The 18,961-nt window shown below is 41.2% G+C and overlaps 2 protein-coding genes across 3 annotated transcripts in view; one reads left to right on the top strand and one right to left on the bottom strand.

Annotated features, from left to right (window-relative positions):
• CRY1 (cryptochrome circadian regulator 1) overlaps positions 1–15,866 on the bottom strand; it is a 40,324-nt gene extending 24,458 nt beyond the window's left edge. The window contains exon 1 of one of the 2 annotated variants that reach the window (XM_039725573.1): positions 15,603–15,760. In XM_039725573.1, the coding sequence (XP_039581507.1) occupies positions 15,603–15,760 (158 nt within the window). Of the gene's footprint in view, positions 1–15,602 lie in introns of both variants that reach the window. The other variant, XM_039725572.1, reaches the window with a different exon arrangement.
• Positions 15,867–18,934: 3,068 nt separating this feature from the next.
• The window catches only part of MTERF2 (mitochondrial transcription termination factor 2), a 6,709-nt gene continuing 6,682 nt past the window's right edge, over positions 18,935–18,961 (top strand). The window contains exon 1 of the mRNA XM_039725574.1: positions 18,935–18,942. The gene's annotated coding sequence lies outside the window, so the exon portion shown is untranslated. The remainder of the gene's footprint in view (positions 18,943–18,961) is intronic.

The raw sequence follows: 18,961 nt of genomic DNA on the forward strand, positions 1-18,961 counted from the left end.
GACTGCTTCAAGGACCTACTTGGAAGAATCACATGGGTTAATTCTCCCAAAGGTAGAGGGGTCCAAGGGTGCTGGTTAATACTCAAGCATCATTTCTCCCAAGGTAAGGACCAGTGCATCTCTATTAATAAGAAATCAATTAAAAGCATCAGAAGACCTGTATGGATAACCAAGGAGCTTCTGACCAAACTGAAACACCAGAAGAATGTTTATGGAATATGGAAAACAGGTCAGGCCACTTGGGTGAAATAGAAGCGGGGTATGACCAAGAATGCTAAGGTCCATTTGGAATGGAATCTAGCAAGGGATGTTAAACATGACAAGAAGGGCTTCTTCTTTCCTACCTTTTGTTACAAGTAGCAAAAGGAAGACTAGGGAAACATGAGCTCACTGTTGAATCAAGTGGGTGCCCTGGTGACAAAGCATGCAGAGAAGGCACTGTCACTGAATGCTTTCTTTGCTCAGTCTTTATTGTTAAAGCCAGAGTCCAGGAATCCCTGAGCACGGAGGCAAGAGTGAAAGTCCGGGAAAAGGAAGATTTTCCTTTGGTCAAGGAGGATCAGATTAGATATCCTTCAGTCAAGCTTGACATCCAGAAATCCATAGACCCCAATGAGATGCACCCATGAGTGTTGAGGAAGCTGGCAGATATTATTGTTAAGCCATCATCCACTCTCCATCATCTTTGAAAGGTCATGGAGAACAGGAGAAGTGCATGAAAGTACCAGTACAGGTTAAATGTTGTCCTGCTGGAACGTAGCTCTGCAGAGAAGGACCTGTGATTCCTGGCAGACAACAGGTTAAACCAGGAGCCTGCAGTGTGCCTTTCTGGCCAAGAAGGCCAATGGTACCCGGGGATGCATTAGGAAGAGCATTGCCAGCAGGTCTGGAGAGATGATCTGCACTGGTGAGGCCACAACCAGAGCGATGTGTCCAGGGCTGTGGGTGGGTATGCTGGGCTGCACAGTTCAAGGATGACAAGGAGCTCTCGGAGAAGGTCCAGGAGAGGGCTACAAAGCAGATAAGGGGACTAGAGCATCTCCCTAACGAGCAAAGGCTGAGAGAGCCCAGCCTGTGTAGTCTGGAGAAGAGATGACTGAGAGGGAATCTTATCAATGCACACAAATATCTTAAGGATGGTGTCAAGAGGACAGGGCCGGACTCTTTTCTATCCCCTGACAGAATAAGGGATGATGGGTACAAACTAGATGGGTACAAACTAGAAGGGCCAGACTCTTTTCAGCCAGTGACAGAATAAGGGATGATGGGTACAAACTAGAACACAGGAAGCTCCAGCTGAATCGGAAAAAAAACATCTTTATTGTGGGAGTGACAGATCACTAGAACAGGCCCCAGAGCAGTTGCAGTCCCTTTCCCTGGAAATACTCAAAAGCCACTCGGACACATCCTGTACAACCTCCTCTGGGTGAATCTGCCTTGGCAGGGGGGGTTGGACTTGATGATCTCCCAAGTCCCTTCCTACCCCAACCACTTTGTAATGCTGTGAAATAGCACTATGAAGTTCGTTCCTATTTTGTGAGCCATACATCACAGCAAATGGTGTATTTAGCTTCTATGAAGCCTGGATCATAAATTCACATTCAAAGGGCACCCATTACTCACTTAAAGTATTCCCATATAACTTGAAACTAACATCTCAAATTACTTCATGTTACAAAGGTCAGTCTGCTGGTGATACAAGACTAACAGGCTCACAGCTTCCTAAATCTCTCTCTTAGTGTCTTCTGTTCTTTAATGTACATATTCTGTGTTTATTTTTTTCTAATCCCCTAATTCCAATCTGATAAATCAAAGTACTTATTATTTGACTTTAATTGTTTATGTCTGTTCTCTCCGGAGAGAAACAAGTTGGATCCATAAAGGAAAACCAAGAGCAAACAAATTGTACTGGAAACAACTGGGGAAATATCACCTAGAAGCAAATTACAAAATTAGAGTTACTTGAGAGTACAGACATGGTCATACATAAATTTAAACCAACTTATTCTCATGTGTGCAAGTTTTCTTATTTAAATTGGCAGCTCTTAAGGCTTGATGTAATTAAACAAGAGCTGGCCTGCTTTACAAAATATTTCAGCCACATTATTTTCAGCAATCTAAGCTGTCCATGACAGCTAAGGCTCATTTAAAAAGAACAAGCATGATAAGATCACTCCAACAAGATAGTCTTGCAATCTGATTCTAAAGGACAGATTTTATACTGCCCTTCATTTACTTCAATAAAACCTTCTTCCTCTCTTAAATTAAAGGGACTTCTTTAAGGTTACAATTACTGCTAGTAAAATTTTGCTGTTCTCCGTTTCCTAGAAATAAAACACTGGCTTAAATAAATATATTTCTCAACTACACTGGATAAATTTCAAGTCCTTAACGTAGAATTCTATCATCTCTGGCTTCCCATATCTCAAAAATCTATTAAACTAATAGAAGAGAATTAAAGATAGACCTGAAATCCTTTAGCAAGTACAGAAATTGGTAGAAAGTTTAGAGAATGGAGAAAAAAAAATATCCTGAAGCTATTCCTGGAAATCTTAATTAAAATTGACTGGTGGTCACCTTATGGTGGTCAGATATTCAGCATTGTCTTAACTTCCCATTGCTACTATTATGAATCAAAATGCCAAAATTTTCTGAACCAGTCTTTCAAAGCTGAATTTAGTCATTTATAGCTGAATACAAGGTTAACTTATTTATTCAGGGTTTTGAGCAATGATGATGTAGGTATTTATAGCTGAATACAAGGTTAACTTGATGAGGATTTATTCAGGGTTTTGAGCAATGATGATGTAGGAAAAAAAAACTTTAAAAAAACCATTTCAACCCCCCCAACAAATAACTGAAGCACAGATTTGTTTATCAAGCTGCATAAATCCTGAAAACCTCCACTTAGTCCTCAAGTGTCTCAGCATGTGGGCAGACAAGTGGAGGTAACTCTTCAACTCGTGCTGCAGAGGCTGATGCAGGAGATGCAAAGAGCTCAGTCACGTAAGTCCTAGGAAACAGAACTGAAGTACAGCTCAAGACACAACAGATTAAAAAAATCCTAATAACCTCTAGATAAATGTGCTCTCTTCATCTGCCACAATTTCAGCAGATCTCTGAAGGTCAGGACCAACAGAAGGTACATCACTTGAAGTAACTAAACTGATCTTAAAAAATTACCTAGGACAGTTAAGTAGAAGATTCGGATAACTAAGGAATCATACTCAGTCATCTCTGCCCAAGTCATAGTAGTTTAGATAAAGATTTTATGAAGAAGGAAACTTTTACTGCAACAACTGTAATTTTACATTTTTTCCATCTACCCATTCCTTTTAGAAGACAGGAGTGGATTTCCAAAATTCATTTCCTAAACACCAGTGACAGCTTTTTTTATTACTTTGTTGAAAGAATAAAGGTAGACAAATAGAGAACATCCTTTTATACAGAATCACTGTACTTTTTTCCAGTTTGCTTGTGTGAGGATTACAATTAATAGCAAAAGAGAAGACTTAGACAGCATTGCCAATTAAAAAAAAAAAGAAAATAAAGAAAAAGAGGCAGGCACCAAGCCCACCTTCCTGAACATGGATAAACTTTATTGGAGAAAAGTGATTAGTATAAGCACAGTTGAATATCAAGAGAAACTATGAGCATTCCAGAAGAGTGATACTCACAGAATTATAGAATATCCTGAGTTGGAAGGGGCCCAGAAGGACCAGTGAGTCCAACTCCTGGCCCTGCAAAGGACAACCCCAAGAATCACACCATGTGTCTGACAGTGTTGTCCAAATACTTCTTGAACCCTGCCAGGCTTGGTGCTGTGACCACTTCCCTGGGAAGCCTGTTCCACTGTTCAAGGAAGATTTCATCTTTCCCAAGAAAAAGGTGGTTCTCTAGTTTGTTTGCTTTGTTTTAACTCTAAAGTTATTTTGATAGACAATATTTATAAGGGAAGATTTTTAGGCTCTGAACTCTGGAAACATAATCACCAATGATAGGCATTATTGTTATGCAGAACATTCAGGCAAAAAAAACCTGTTCTCCATTAGAGGTCACCCCGAACAGAAACAAACCTTATTTGCTTTAATCCTCCTATATTCAACATCAGGGGGCAAGACCACGGGGGCGGGGGGCGGAAGGGAAGGAGGAGGGCAGGAGGAGTCCACACAACCCGCAGCTTCCACTGTTACATATCTCCTAACCTGATCATTTCCTTATAGCACTTTCAAGAAGAACATTTCAATATGAATCAACAAAAATAGTTTCGTAAAGTAGGTCGTTGCTGCAGCAACCGGGCGGCTGTTTGGACTACTCCCTGCCACAATGACCTACTTTTCCTGTTATATGTAATCGTTGTAGCAAGATCCGAATATTCCTTCCCTACGGAGCCGCTCCGAGAGGATTCCTGTGCCACAGCTGAACTTTATTCCTAACAGGGACACAGAAAGGCTTCATTTGAGCAGGTACAAGCAGCGGGTCGGTTTTGCTCTTCCTCTGTCATACTCAGAAGTGTCGGTGGCTAAAGGTTACATGAAACCCAATACGTGCTCGGAGCTCAGAAAGCGCCACGGCAGCGCTCAGAGGCGGAGGAGCCGATAAAGAATGGAAGGGGAAGGTGTGAAAGGGAGCAGGCGCTCGTGAACAGCGTGTCCCCTGCCAGCCTCAACAGCTGGCACCAAACTTCGGCACAAACAGGCTGTTCCTGTACCGCCAGCCAAGCACAGGCTAATGGACACCATCCTTTATTACAGCTCTAAATAACATTAAATCTGCATAAAAGAAAACCGGCAGGTAAAGCTCACATATCTTTAAACCCTATTTAACCCTGCATGCACTGGAGGGGAGACACAAAGGTACCATAAAGGAAGAAATGCTGACAATCACGTAACTCCCCATTTACTGTTCCTGTTAAAACCAGCATTTTTCCTTACGACAAAGGAAAAAAAAAATCACCTCTTCAGCTAATGAAGGAAATAATTATCTCTGTAGAAATAAGACTTCAAACATCAATCACACTGACTTGTACTTAGGTATTTTTTGATCAATGTGTTCAATCAAGTTCAAAAGCTTTCATTCCAGGTAAAATTAAAGAGACAAACACAAGAGACAAACACTTCCAAGCAAAATAAAACTCAGTCCAAGAAAAGGCAAGCTGGGCATTACCATGTAGTACACCATAATTACAGTCAACAAAAGGCTTCTGACAGATACTACAGCTCATATGATGAAAGCAGAAAAACACAGAACACACAAAAAGGCTCTCCAAAGCTTACTTTACCTTAGGTATTCTTAAAATTTCTAAGTTCAGCAGGAAAACTACTGCAACTGGTGACAATATAGTACTGCAAGTGGAAAACTTTTTGGAATTTCCCGCACCATTTCATTTGGGAACAAGCCACTTACAATGACATAACTGTTGCTGAAAATCCCGTCCTCATCAAACAAGACAGTAAAAAAAAACACCCAAAAAGCCTAAAAATTATTTTTACTTCACCACTGCACTTGACAAGCCATAGAGCAACAACTGCAAAGGTAGGATTCTGGAATAAAGACAGACTAATAGAAGGGAAAAAAGTGCAGGACTATGAAAAGAAACAGGAGAGGCTGCTGCTGAAAGAGCAGCACACGATTACTAGTAACACTTTTCTGTTTCAAAGTGTGACCTCCAATACCAAAAATGCAAGCTTCATCGTGCTGTCTCCTGTGGAAGCAGTAAAGAATTGGAGTAAGAATTTCTTCAAATGTTGCAAACGCAGCATTGAAGAATTTTGCTTTAACAAACACAATGTTTCAATGCTAGGACTGAAAAAGAAAGGTTGGCGGAATTGTATTCAAAAGAATGCAAAAAGCCAAATTCTAAATTGTAAAAATAGAAACATATACATTATCCCTCACAAACTCATTATTTTCTTCATGGTTTAGAAGACTAACACACTACTGCTGAAATAAAGTATTCCTCAACGGTAAATTTATTGGCAACTAGCTTACGGAAAGGAAATTTCAACCAGTAAAGGAACCCTACTCACTGAAAAGTACCATGACTATATGATGAAAATTAATTTTACACAGGTCTCCTCAGGTTACAAAGCCTTGAAATAAAAGAGGAAAACACAAAGCAATTAAAATAGAACTGTCAACATCACAGCAACTTACAACTTTTTCCCTTGTCATAAATGGAAGAAATTACATACTAGGAAATGTTTCCAGGTCATACAAATGAAAGAGTATGCTAGAGAAAAAAAAAAAAAATTGAAGTCTCTCATAGAGACCTTTAAGGAAACATTCATGGGATTTGGGAGATACTGTGCAAGAGCAGTAAACAGCAAACAGTTACACTCTGTAAAAAGAAACATGGATAAAGCCCAGTAAACTAGACCCGGCCTGTCATCCACTGAAAAGCAATGAAGGAACGTCACAGGAATTATCCCTAGGCAACACAAATAAAACAAATAATTCAGATGCCATCCTAGGCTTGATGAGCTCCATTAAGACTTGCATGATTTTGACTTTTTGAGCTCACTAACAGCAAGACTTACAAAGAACAAAATTAAAATGCAACCTCCTCTCCGAAAGACCCTTCCAAAACCTGGATGGCAAAAATTATGGTGTAAAATATTTTCTTTTAAATGCATGTCTCAGTTTTCCAACATAGTCATGCTTCTCCCATGAGACAGGAAAAAGGGGAAAAATATTAGGTAATCTCTGCTAAAAGCCACAATGTTTTCTTCAGCTTTAAGACTTCTAGAAAAAAAAAATTAGTTTGTTTGTTCTCTAGAACATAAAGTATAAAGGAGAAAGAATGAAAAGAAAATCACTCGATGTCACAGGATTTACAGACAAAATTTCAATGCAGAGGAAACTCCATAGAGAACATAGCACGAAAACATTTAGTCCATTCTTCAATGAATCCAATATATTAGAAATCAATTTGATGTCACAGGATTTACAGACAGAAAATTTCAATGCAGAGGAAACTCCACAGAGAACATAGCAAGAAAACATTTAGTCCATTCTTCAATGAATCCAATATATTAGAAATCAAAGCCATTTTCAATGACAGCTGCCCTAAAAAATCCAGTCTCGCAATTCTCTGGATGCTTCCCCAGCACTTCAGAACTGCACAGATTGTGAAATTCAGATGTTTGCCATGACGTTCTGTATCTTTAGTGCACAGCAAAACTGCAACCATTCAGACCATGATCATGTTTTATGCACTATACAAGGCATGAAGCAACAAGCAGCCTACATGAACAAGTTGCCTATTTATTTATTTATTTCTCTGTCTGATGCAAATTACCCTCTTATTTCTGTTGTTGCCTATTTATTTATTTCTCTGTCTGATGCAAATTACCCTCTTATTTCTGTTTTTTTCAGTCACTTTTTCTCTCTCTCAATTGCAGCACAGTTTACCCCTCACCGATAAGGTCAGTAGAACACTGGCATTGAGAAACCAAAAAAAAAATCTGCAAGCACTGAACTCCACAAGTTCCTAACTATAAAAAATAAAGCATTTCCTAGGTCATGGATTTCATAAACTGGATAGATAGCAGATAGAAAAACACAAGTTTTCCTTACAGGAATTGCTCCTAAGTAACCTGTACTGAAGATATTTCATCTCCATCACTGAAGAATTAATAACATATTCATACTTCACAACTTCTCCATATGAGCTTAAATAGAATTTTTCCAACATTTCTGATTTTAATTCTGAAGGGATACAGGTTTGTGTTCTGAAAGGGTACAAACCTTCCAGTGCAAGAATTTTATGGCCTTTACTTTTCATGTCTGTGAAAGAGCCACAAACATACAGATGTTAAAGAAGAAAGGCATGAGAATGAATAGGAAGGGAAATGCTTTTCTATAAATTAAGAAACACTGAGGTAAACTTCTAAAACAGGTCTAGAAAATTTCTCTAGTTTAGTTGTAGGAGGAAGCAATGCATAACACAAAAGCCTAGGTGTACATCACATATCTGTTAATACAGAAATTTGATATGCAGGACACATCCTAACCAATGTCCAGTGGAAGAAATCCCCTCCATCTCTGATAAAACTGAAGAGGTTTTTCTTACTGCAAAAAAGTTGTTGCACTAGCACTTTTCAAAGAGATTTTAAGCAACAGTTTGACACCTGAATTTACTAGTTTACTTCCAAAACCCTGAGTATTATGAAATTCTTATTTCCTACCCAGGTTTACCAATGTTGAATTTTAGACCTTTCAAATACTAATGCAATATTAAAGTAAATAGTAAAAAAAAAAAAAAAAAGTACAGATTTTACAAAAAAAAAGGCATACTTTAGGAAGTTCTGTTCACTGCAGCTCACCTACTCTCTAACCTAATGCTAACAAAGCTCATGTATTGGTTTTTATTATCTCCACTGGTAACTGGAACGCACTCTGATTTTTAACTGTTCGAAAAGCATAGACAGCCATGCGGACTTTTGCCACAGCCATCTCCACTTACACACTTGAAACAGAACACTGAAATATCGACCTGTCCTTTCCAGTCTATCCTTCACCTCCACTGAAGCTTTGCTCCCTTATAAAAAATCATTTACACTCACAAAACTCCAAAGCAGTGAAAGCAAATGCTTTATGGTGACCTGAAAAACAAATGGAGGCTTCAGGGTTAGAAGAACACTGCAATTACAACTCACCTCTTGACCTAGATTGCAAAGAACGTGAAAGCCAAAAGTACACAGAAGCACAGAAACTAACCTTGCTCCATGTTAAATTAAGAGTTCTGAGAAATCTAAGTGAAATGTATTGCACCAAAATACTATGAAGTTCTTACCCTGGTAATCAAATCCAGTTCTTTCCTAGGAGTAACCAAAGGTATGGCTGTTAAACCTGCTAAAATGTGATAAAAGCAAATTACTAAGCCCATGGAACCCAAAGCCACATACTCTTACACTACTTACACAACCCACTCACGCTAAAGCTGACTTCTGCCTTTTTTTAGGTCACTATGGGAAGATCACAAAATTCCCAAAACCAAAGGGTTTCCTTCAGTATGCAAATTCATAACATCACAGAATTCAGAGTGACTTCTACACTGAAAAAATGGCCGACTTTGCTGGCAGCTTGACCTTCCTCCTATCACAGGTTATATAACTAACCTGAAAACCTGCCAGGCACTGAGACACAGTATGGAAAAGAACCAGTTCTGAAAATAAAGGCTTCCATGCTGTAGATAAACTGCTAGAAACTGAAAAGTTCAGGCAGTGCACAATGATAAACAGGCTTTTCTGCAATATTTGCATAATATATTTAAAGAGTAGCTTCCATTTGGTGGGATAAAGACATTTTCCCAAACTGGAGGAAAATACATTTTATTGTATTAAAATGTCCAAAATACAATGATAATATAGAATTGCTTTGAAGAGCAGATGCAGAATTCATTGACACTGCCACATACTGATCAGTAAAGGGGAAAAAAAATTCTGAATTCTTGATTGCCTTAAAAAAGCTGCTTTCACATTCATCACAGATGGTGTTTGTTGGGGGTTATCACCCTATCAGTTTGTGACCAGAGCAGGAAACACTATGAGGTGTGCACAGATTACCTTGCTCTACTCAAATAAAGAATGTGATCTACTGATACTTTTGTAAAATAAAGCAAAAATAGACTACTGGTCCCAAGAGAAGGAAGACTAAAAAACTCCTGTGGACATGTTTCAAAATCACATTTCTCCCTTAATACTCAAAGTCCACATACTATTATATATCAAGAACACTTGACCCAGATCTTCTCTGGACATCATTAAACCTGGAGATTAGTGATGTAAAACCAGATGTCTAAAACCTCAAAATTTCTTAACCTGAGGAATTAAGACTCCTTCAAGACAAACCTTGGAGTCCAGATTGTACAGATGCTCACCATAATTCTTCTGGCCTACAGTAATTGCTATTTTGGAAAAACCAACTTACTGAGCACAATTCAATTTGCAGTATTGCCTGCTCCCTCCACACCCACCCGTGCAGTCTTCTTGTCCCATTGAATAACAGTTACTTTACAGAATCTGGTGATACAAGACCATTCACCAAAATAAGGAAACAAGCACAGTGTAATTTCTCAGCTAGAAGGCTTATTTCTCACATTCTGACAGTTTGACAAAAAAGAAATTGCATCTTTTCCCGGCACAGTAAAAAAGGCCAATACTTATTTTCAGCAATATAATTTCAAAAAGTGTCAAAAAATGGCAAGCCACAGAAGAAACCAATAATCCCCTTTCCAAAAACACCTGGTGGTTACTGCAGGCATGAGCAATGCAGGCCAAGAGTGATATGACCATTGTAATGTGACTCAAATCTACATTGCCACTGAAAGAAATGGTACCTGCCCTTCCCACTCTTTGCCTCTTCACTACTACTATGGTGACCTTTTTGCTGGCACAATCTACCAGAGAGCTAATCCCACCAAAACTGGTAATTAATCTCTTTTGGACAGATTGATGAGCTAAACTGGCTCACCACAGGGTTGTGTGCCATCATAAAAGGGTGGAACCAACCCTTTCATCAACAGTGCAGGATTAAACCCATGAGGACATACGTCAGTGTGCTTCAGTGACGTACTTTGTAAATCATAGGGCTAGATCTTATAACACAAATTATAGAGGGAGTTGCTGAATTGCAGGCACTTTTGGGGTAAAAAATAGTTTTTGTGGAAGAGAATAGGTGAACAGCTTAGGGGTGTGGCACTGGGGGGTTTCTCCAACCTAACACAGAGTTCCCATCCAAAAATGCAACTTCTGGAAGGAAGCTACAGACTTCTCACAGATTAATCACCCTCGATTTAGTGGGCTGGATGAACAGAAGTGCTCCAAGTGGCACACGCCAGTCTAGAGTTGAAGGCACTCATTAGAGGGTATGCTGGGTTGCACTGGGTTTGCATGGCCACAAGTCAAGGTACCGGGGGCTACCAGGGTGGATTCCTGTGAGAAGCTGCTGGAAGCTTTCTGTCTGTCTTTCCAGGCCAATGCCAGACAGCTCCAACACAGACCTGCTGCTCGCTGGCCAAAGTAGTGCCTCTGGGATAACATATGTGACAGGAGGAAAACATCACTGCTCAGGAGCTATTGAAGCCAAAGAGGCATGAGAATATGAGAGAGAAACACTGTGCAAACTCCTAAATCAGGGAAGAAGGAGGGGGAGGACAAGCTCCAGGCACCAGAGCAGAGATGTCACTGCAGCCTGTGGTGAAGAACACTGAGAAGAAGGCTGTCCACCTACAGCCCATGAAGGACCGTGGTGGAGAAAATATGAGTGTGAAGAATCCTTCCCTGAGGAAAAAGCAGCAGAGACAACATTTGATGAACTGACCAAAACCTCCATTCCTCACGCCTCTGTTCTTCAGAGACAGGAGGTTGAGAAAATGGGAGTGAAGTTGAGCCCAGAAAGAAGTGAGGAGTGGGAAGAAGGCGCTTTAAGAATTTAGTTTATTTTCAGTTACCCTATTCTGATTTGGTTGGTAATAAACTAATTCATTTCCCTCACGATGGTAATGGTGAAGAAATCTCTCTTTGTCCTTATCTTGACTCACAAGCTTTTTGTTGTATTTTCTACTCCCTGCCTAATCGAGGGGAATGACAGAGAGCCTTTGGTGGGATTCATGTAAAATACTTCATAAATCAAATAGATTTTCAATCTAAGTGCTACACAACAAAAGCAAACTTAAAGGGATATTTTCATCAGGGAAGTCATAAATATTTCTATGCATCCCTTTTCATATATTAAGCATGTCACAAAAAATTAATGAAGTATAATACACAAACTTTGTCTGCCTGAATTACACATATAAAATTCAAATCACTCATAAATTAATTATATTGACAAATTTTTTCCACCAATCCCCCATCCAACAAACACATCTCTATTGGGCAAATCATAACTATGTAAGCTGAAACTGTAAGTATATTTTCAAAACCTGGAAATGAAACTTTTTTTTCCTCAGGTTTTTTTTCTTTAATTGCTTGAAATCTGAATGTGGAAAAAAAAAATCACCCCTCTTCTCTCTCAAAAGTCATTACCAGTATCTGCCATAATAGCAGCAGCTAACTTTGAAGGATGTTGAACACAACAATATTCTCAAAAAATCTAAGAGATATACAAAGCAAATTCAATTACTCTTATTTTAAAAGTAAAATCTGCTCTTTTCAGGAATGGTTAAAAAAAAAGAAGTGTTTTAACTACCATATCAAAGACAGACATACATATCCAAAAAGACAAACCAGAAGAGGTAAATTATTACCCAAAGTAAATCCTTATGCAGCAACTAACAATGTTTGCATTTCTTTGCAGGTATTGTGATCAACTGTGACTCTGTACTAAAACCAGGGCTAAATGAAGCTCTCCCCTAGGTGATGTTGTTAAGCATGAGATCCCATTCTCCTTAATATGGAAAAGTCTGTGACCACATACGAACACATTTTTTCAGAAGTAGGTAATGGTTACTTGTTGGAGTATGCAAGTTACATTCTTTGCCTGCTTTGTTGACACAATTAGATGCAAGCTAATTCTGGTTCCTAACATTTAAGGGCAACTGACAAAATTTTAAGAGAGCCTTAGTGTGATTTTAACATTTGGCATCTCCCTCCACCATTTCTACATCGCCTTTTACTGCACCAAGTAACTTCTCTCTCTCAAGTGTTGATCTGTGAACAACACTGTGAACTCATCCCATAGAAAAAGCATGTTTCAATGAAAGCACATCTTGATTTATTTGACAGCTTGGAAAAAAGGAACAATAAGAAGAAACAGAACAGACCCAGAAAAAAAAGAAGTGAGGTGAGGGAGGTCCTGGCATTTGTTACGTAGCATTCACGAATTTAGAACAGGTAGGCTGAATGCCAGGAGAAAGGAGGTCAGTAAGACCATGTGACTGCTTAGTAATTAGACTTGCTCAATAGTGCAATTACACAAAAATATTAGTCCCTGATTGTTACATGACTGTTTAAAGAAAAAAGTTAATTAGAAAGCACCTATGTGTTAAAGGTTGCTATTTACCAGATTTAACACACATTTGTTAATATAAACCATAACTGGTGACCCTGCAGAATGACAATATTCTAACAAGAAACTAAACCTCCTGGTTTCTTGTATTCTTTCACCATTTTTCCTCATGTAGATTGTGTTAGTCACAGTTTGACAGAGAAGAGCTTTGCCCAGGGCACCAGGACAACAAGCACTTGGTGTCAATCAACTCAAATTAAGAAAGGACCACTGTAAATTCACACCAGGAGGTTAAATTTGACTCACCTTCCTAATGCTGAAGGGCTTCTGCTCCTAGTCTCAAATAAAATGTTTCTGACTACAACACCCAACTCAACAGGTGTGTAAGAAACAATTTTGATCATAGTCATCAAGTGAAAAAGAACATAAAATGTCTTTTCATTAATTATAAGTGCCAAATGAGATTGGCAAACCAAAAAACTGCACCATATATCTTGTGTACATTTACTGGGAATGTATGTGTCTGCACTGGTTAAAAGCATCTCATTAAAACCACTGGAACCTCAAGTGGATTCATACCAAACTAGTAACTGTCCATTTAAATAAAAAATTATTGAGAAGAACCTTAATAAACATACAGCTTTAGCAGACAGTTATTTTATAAAGCTAGTTTACTTTTAGACTTGAAAAAAAAAAACCTGATGATTTCACAAAACCAGGCTATGCAGGCAGCAAGATTTCCCACTCAAATCCATGTGCAGCATGTGCCTCGAGGGTATTTGAGTACCAGGAGATTGCTTGAAGTGCTTTGGACAGGAGAGTTGTAATCTACTCCAAACTCAGTGCCTCTGACCAGCAACTAAAACCAGGCATTTTTCTTCAAATGCAAAATGCAGTGGAAGGACTAGCTGCCTTCTAAAACACTAAAACACTGTTTGAGCAAACCAACCAGCAATACATCACACACAGATGTACCCAAGGACTCTATTAGCTAATGATCATATTACACAGTCATTGAAGAACCAGGGCAACAGCACTGAAGACATGAACTTCCTTCTGCTAGAATCAAAGTTCACATTTGTCTATCATTCACTAGCACAGAGAATACAACCAAAAACTGTTCAGCACTTCAATTGCAGGGCACATTAGAGACCTACGAAGTATTCTTAAAGTGTGATTTCCTTAACACTTAGACCTGTGTCAGCTGTCCACAATCTTTTAAAACTTGAGTAGCTGTTCATGTTTCACCCACAAAATTAAGACCTCTGAGCTTCTTCAGTAAGACAAAATGTTATTAAAAAAAACTTATCCCTTCAAAACAAAAACAATTTAAAAGGCTCTTATAAAATAAATTAACATCATGAATCTTAGATAAGGGAAGTATCTAAGAGTTATTAATAAGTTATTTTTGTCAGTGAAAATTAAATAACCATCAAGTTAATGTTTACAAAAAGCATCTTTAGTACTTCTATCTCTTGAAAACAAGAAGATTGTAAGGAAAACCTCTCAAAATCTGAAAAAAAATCTAGAAACTCAGAACCTCCAAAGGTAAGTTACCTGGTTGGTAAAGCATAAGCTAGGATACAAATTATTAAATGTGAAAGGAGCAATCCTTCAAGCAAACACAACTGAAACCTTAAGTTTCTAAACTTTGTCATTCTTCTATGACGCAGTGTTACAATAAGTTTCATTGTGCTTGTTCCATACTTAGGCAACTTCTTAGCATTGTAGTCTGTGCAGGTTAAGTTCACTAGCATTTCAAGTTCCTGACATTGGAGGGACAGATGTTATACAAACTTTTCTACATTATCAACCATTTTACAAGGGTAACAATTTTCAGATTCCTAGTGATGTTTTAACTAATCTCACATGGCAGGCATGCACAGAAGTCCTATTAACCTCTGCCTTATGGCACACATTTAGCATGCAAGCGTCAGTTACAGCTCCACAGTAAAGTTCATTTTTATATCGGGTAGCAGAATTACAACTGGCTTGACGGCTCAGGAACAAATCTGCACTTTCCAGAAAGGGACACCGCACACCGAGCCAGCCAGAGCTCGAGAAGCATTCAGACAACGCTCTCAGACACACAGTGGGTTTCTTGGGGTCGTTCTATGCAGGGCCAGCTGGACCCCAGGATTCTCGTGGGGCACTTCCAACTCAGGATATTTTGTGATGCCCTTCCGTGCAGGAACGCTACTCTGAAAAAGTACTTCTGAGCTAAGCGAGCAGCTTCAGAGTTTCTCCAGGACGGAGTCGCCCTGGGGTTCCCGGCTGCCCAGAGTTCCTGAGATGGTGCAAGGCCTCCGGGTTTTCCGCCCGGCAGCAGCCCCGCTCGGAGCTCCGCCGCCCTCGGGAGCGAGAATAAGCGCCCCGCTCACCGGGGAGCCGCAGCCCGCCGGTCCGCACTCCGCCACGGGCTCCCCGGCTCCTTTCCCCCGTCCCTCCCACGTGCGCCGCGGGAGCCGCAGCCCGGGCCGGCGCGGGGCTGGCTGTGTAACGCGGCCGGCCCGGGGGAGGGCGAGCAGCCCAGGGAAGCCGGCGCTGGCGGCGGCCCAATCGGGCGCGGAGGGGAGGGGATGGCGGAGCGGCAGCGTGACCGAATACATAACGCGGGGATTAGGGCCCCCGCAGCGCCCCGCACTCACCGCCACCTGTTGATGCCCACGTTGGAGGAGCCGGCGAACCAGGGGTCCAGGATGTAGACGCAGCGCACCGTGTCGGCGCCCTGGATGCATTCCCGCAGCGCCGGGTTGTCGTGGAGCCGCAGCCCCTTGCGGAACCAGTGTACGGCGTTCACCCCCATGCCGGGTGCGGGCGCTCAGCGGGAACCGCCGCCGCCCGCGGGGCCGTTCATGGCCCGGCGCCGCCGGGCGAGCACGGACGGGCGGCGGGGCGGGCACGGGGCCGCGAGGCGGCTCCTGGCGGCGCCGCTTCCGCCGGGAGGCGCAGGCGCGCGCGCCCCCGGGGCTGTTATGTATCGCGCGCCGTGCCCGCGGGGGCTCCGCGCGCGGCGCTTACATAAGCGCGTGCGCAGGCAGCGCCCGCCGGCGCCGTGACGCCGAGCGAGGGCTCGTGCTGCCCGGTGCCGCCCGGCCGCGCCGGTCAAAAGGCACCCCCGGGCCGGAGAGAGCGGCTCGGCCGTGCGGCGCTGCCGCGCCCAAGCGGGCTGTCAAGCAGCAGAACGGGTTAAAATGGTCCCTGCTGGCGCGCCGTTAGTAAAGTCATTACCAGCGGTGAATTCCGCACGCTGTTAATTACAGAGCTCAAACCACCCGCTGTCGGCACCGCGGGTTTCCCTGGACCTGCTCCTTGGTTACACGGCAGCCACTCGCTAGAACCCTTTGGAGCCTTAGCAGGGCAGCTCTAGATGCAGATCTGAAAATAAACCCACCTGTGGATTGCAGCTCAAATCTACACCTTCACAGACATAGCAACAGCAAGAGTGGTCTCAATAGAATTAATGTCTCAAGTAAAAGGCAGAGGACCCAAATCAGCAGTACAACCTCAAGAATTCCAGACAGTACTTTTAAGAACTGCCATTTTTCTTTCTCCTAAAATATTTATTCTGCTAAGATCCACAGAAAGTAAAATCAACAAGAGACACATGCATCATATGTTTCCCTTCGTGCCTTTCTGTCCTCACTTTGAATGACATAATAACCTCAGTAATAGAATCACAGAATCATTTAGGTTGGAAAGGCCTCCGAGGCCAGCTTTTGACTGACCACCACCATCTCAGCCAGGCCCTGGCACTGAGTGCCACATCCACTTGTTTCCTGAACACCTCCAGGGACAGTGACTCCCTCACCTCCCTGGGCAGCTCATTCCAATGTTTAACAGCCCTGTTGGTGGAAAAATTCCAAGCTGAACCTCCCCTTGTGCAGCTTGTTTCCTCCTGCTGTCCAAGCTGAACCTCCCCTTGTGCAGCTTGAGGCTGTGTCCTGTCACAGCTTGCCTGGCAGAGGAGGCCCCACCTGTGACTGACGATCAAGGTATGCCAAGGCCCCAGCCATGATTAGAATCCCTCTCTGCTTGGTCTTACACTAAATTTATTTCTAAAAGGTGTAGCATGTGGAGACTGAACAGTTTTTGAGCACAGATTTTAACAATAGCATAAATTAGGATGAGTTTCTCAATTATCACTTCATTGTAGAACATAATATTCCACAGCTCATCATTCTGACCCAAGAAGCACATATGGGATCCTTGCTGCAAGTCAGAGCTGGAGCAGTGGGGTCGTTGTAAAGTCAAACATTGCTTTCTCAATTAATACAAAGTACGTTCTTATTTGCCTGGTAGTTTTTTATTATTATCATTATATGCCAAATATTTCGTAATTAATTTTGAAATAAATGAAAAACAAAAAGGAATTCAGTAGTTAATGACCAGTGTCCATCAAACTCATTTGAATTCTATAATTTTTGAACACACTGAAGAAGTAGATTCCTTATTTTCAAGGAAAGTCACTTCACAACATAGTTTTTTATTTCAAACATTTAAATTGCTTTTTCATACTCATTATGTGTCCTGCTAGCTCCCCACAAGGCTGCCACACTGAAGATAGCCCTGAATAAAGTCCAGCATCAACCAATCTGCCTTCTTGGGAATACTGAGGTGGAAACAGCCCTTCCTCACTAGGCCTTTTGGTTTCGTAAACAAATTGCAGTCATGAAAACCATCAGTCCCTAAGCTGTTTGTTGCTACAGGCTGAATAACAATTGCAGTATATCATTAGCATATCGTTATGTCAAAACACTCTTTGGGTCTGTCTGGCCATGCCTTCTGTGTGAGACAGTTTGTTCTTCACTCAGAAGTGAGAGAAAGAACATATTCATGTATAATTAATATTGTATTAGGATATATGAATATATAATAGATGCAGACTGTATTAATTAAAATGTCAGATCTCGAGGGAAGAGCCAGTCCAACTTAGTTGAAATAGAAAATAGAATGACAGTTAATCAAGGAACTCACACGAGTAAACCTCTCTACAGTGTTCTCATGTGAATAACTTTTTTAAACAATGTTGCTAATTTAGCCCAGACGGTGATTGCAAAAATTAAGAGTGGGGAGAAGATAGAAGGGAAAAAAGATAACATGAAGGCATGAAGTGAAAAAACCATGAAGAAGCAAGTGTACAGTACATTTTGTGTCACAAATTAGAAGCTGTTTTTTTAATGCATGTTTTTAACATTAGTGTATGCATTATATTCACAGACTTTGTTAACTGTTCTAGGAAGAGCTGTTATTTAGGAGACCAAGCCTGAACCCTGCTCCTACAGCAAAGTTTCTTTCTATAGCATTTCTCTTCTTCCTTCATTAGCTCTTTTTCACAGACCCAACAGAGACTACTGAACATGTCGCTGATAAAAGAAAGGTTCACAGAGACAGCAGCAGTGATTTTCACTCTTTGAAAGATGTGATTGTACAGATTTGGAGTCAGTTAAAAAAGCCCAATACCTCTAGTAAAATATTTCTACTCTAGAAATCATTTATGTGACTCTTGATTTCTACTCTAGATGAGAAAGGTAAGTAGATATAACTAAAAAAAAATAAGATATAGGAAGATGGTTCTCACCATCACAGCTCAATGAATTTCTGAAAAGCCACCAGCAAAACAATATAAGCTTAATGACTAGATGTGAATTTAATTATGTAATAAGGCAGTGGTCATATAAGGAAGATACCCTGGCGTAAGGCAAGCCTCCCATCATGATGTCGAATGAAAAGGATCATCTGCTTCCCGTCAGAGCAGGGGCACTCAAGTAGTCTGACTTTTAATATTCCGTTCTTTGCTATTATGTTACTCAGAAATTATTATAAAAATATTTTTTCTATTCACCCCACCCCTTCTCTCTGCAAGCTGTTTCAATCCAGCAGCCCTTCACTTTCCTGCCGCGGGCCCGGCCTGCCCTGCCAGGCAGCGCAGCCGCCCCTCCCCTGCGGCACCTGGTACGCGCCGGCGCCCCCCGCGCGGCGGCGGCGGTGGTGCGGCCCAGCGGCG

This window comes from Passer montanus, unplaced genomic scaffold (assembly GCF_014805655.1).
Source record: "Passer montanus isolate IOZ18808 unplaced genomic scaffold, ASM1480565v1 scaffold55, whole genome shotgun sequence".
Taxonomy (NCBI): domain Eukaryota; kingdom Metazoa; phylum Chordata; class Aves; order Passeriformes; family Passeridae; genus Passer; species Passer montanus.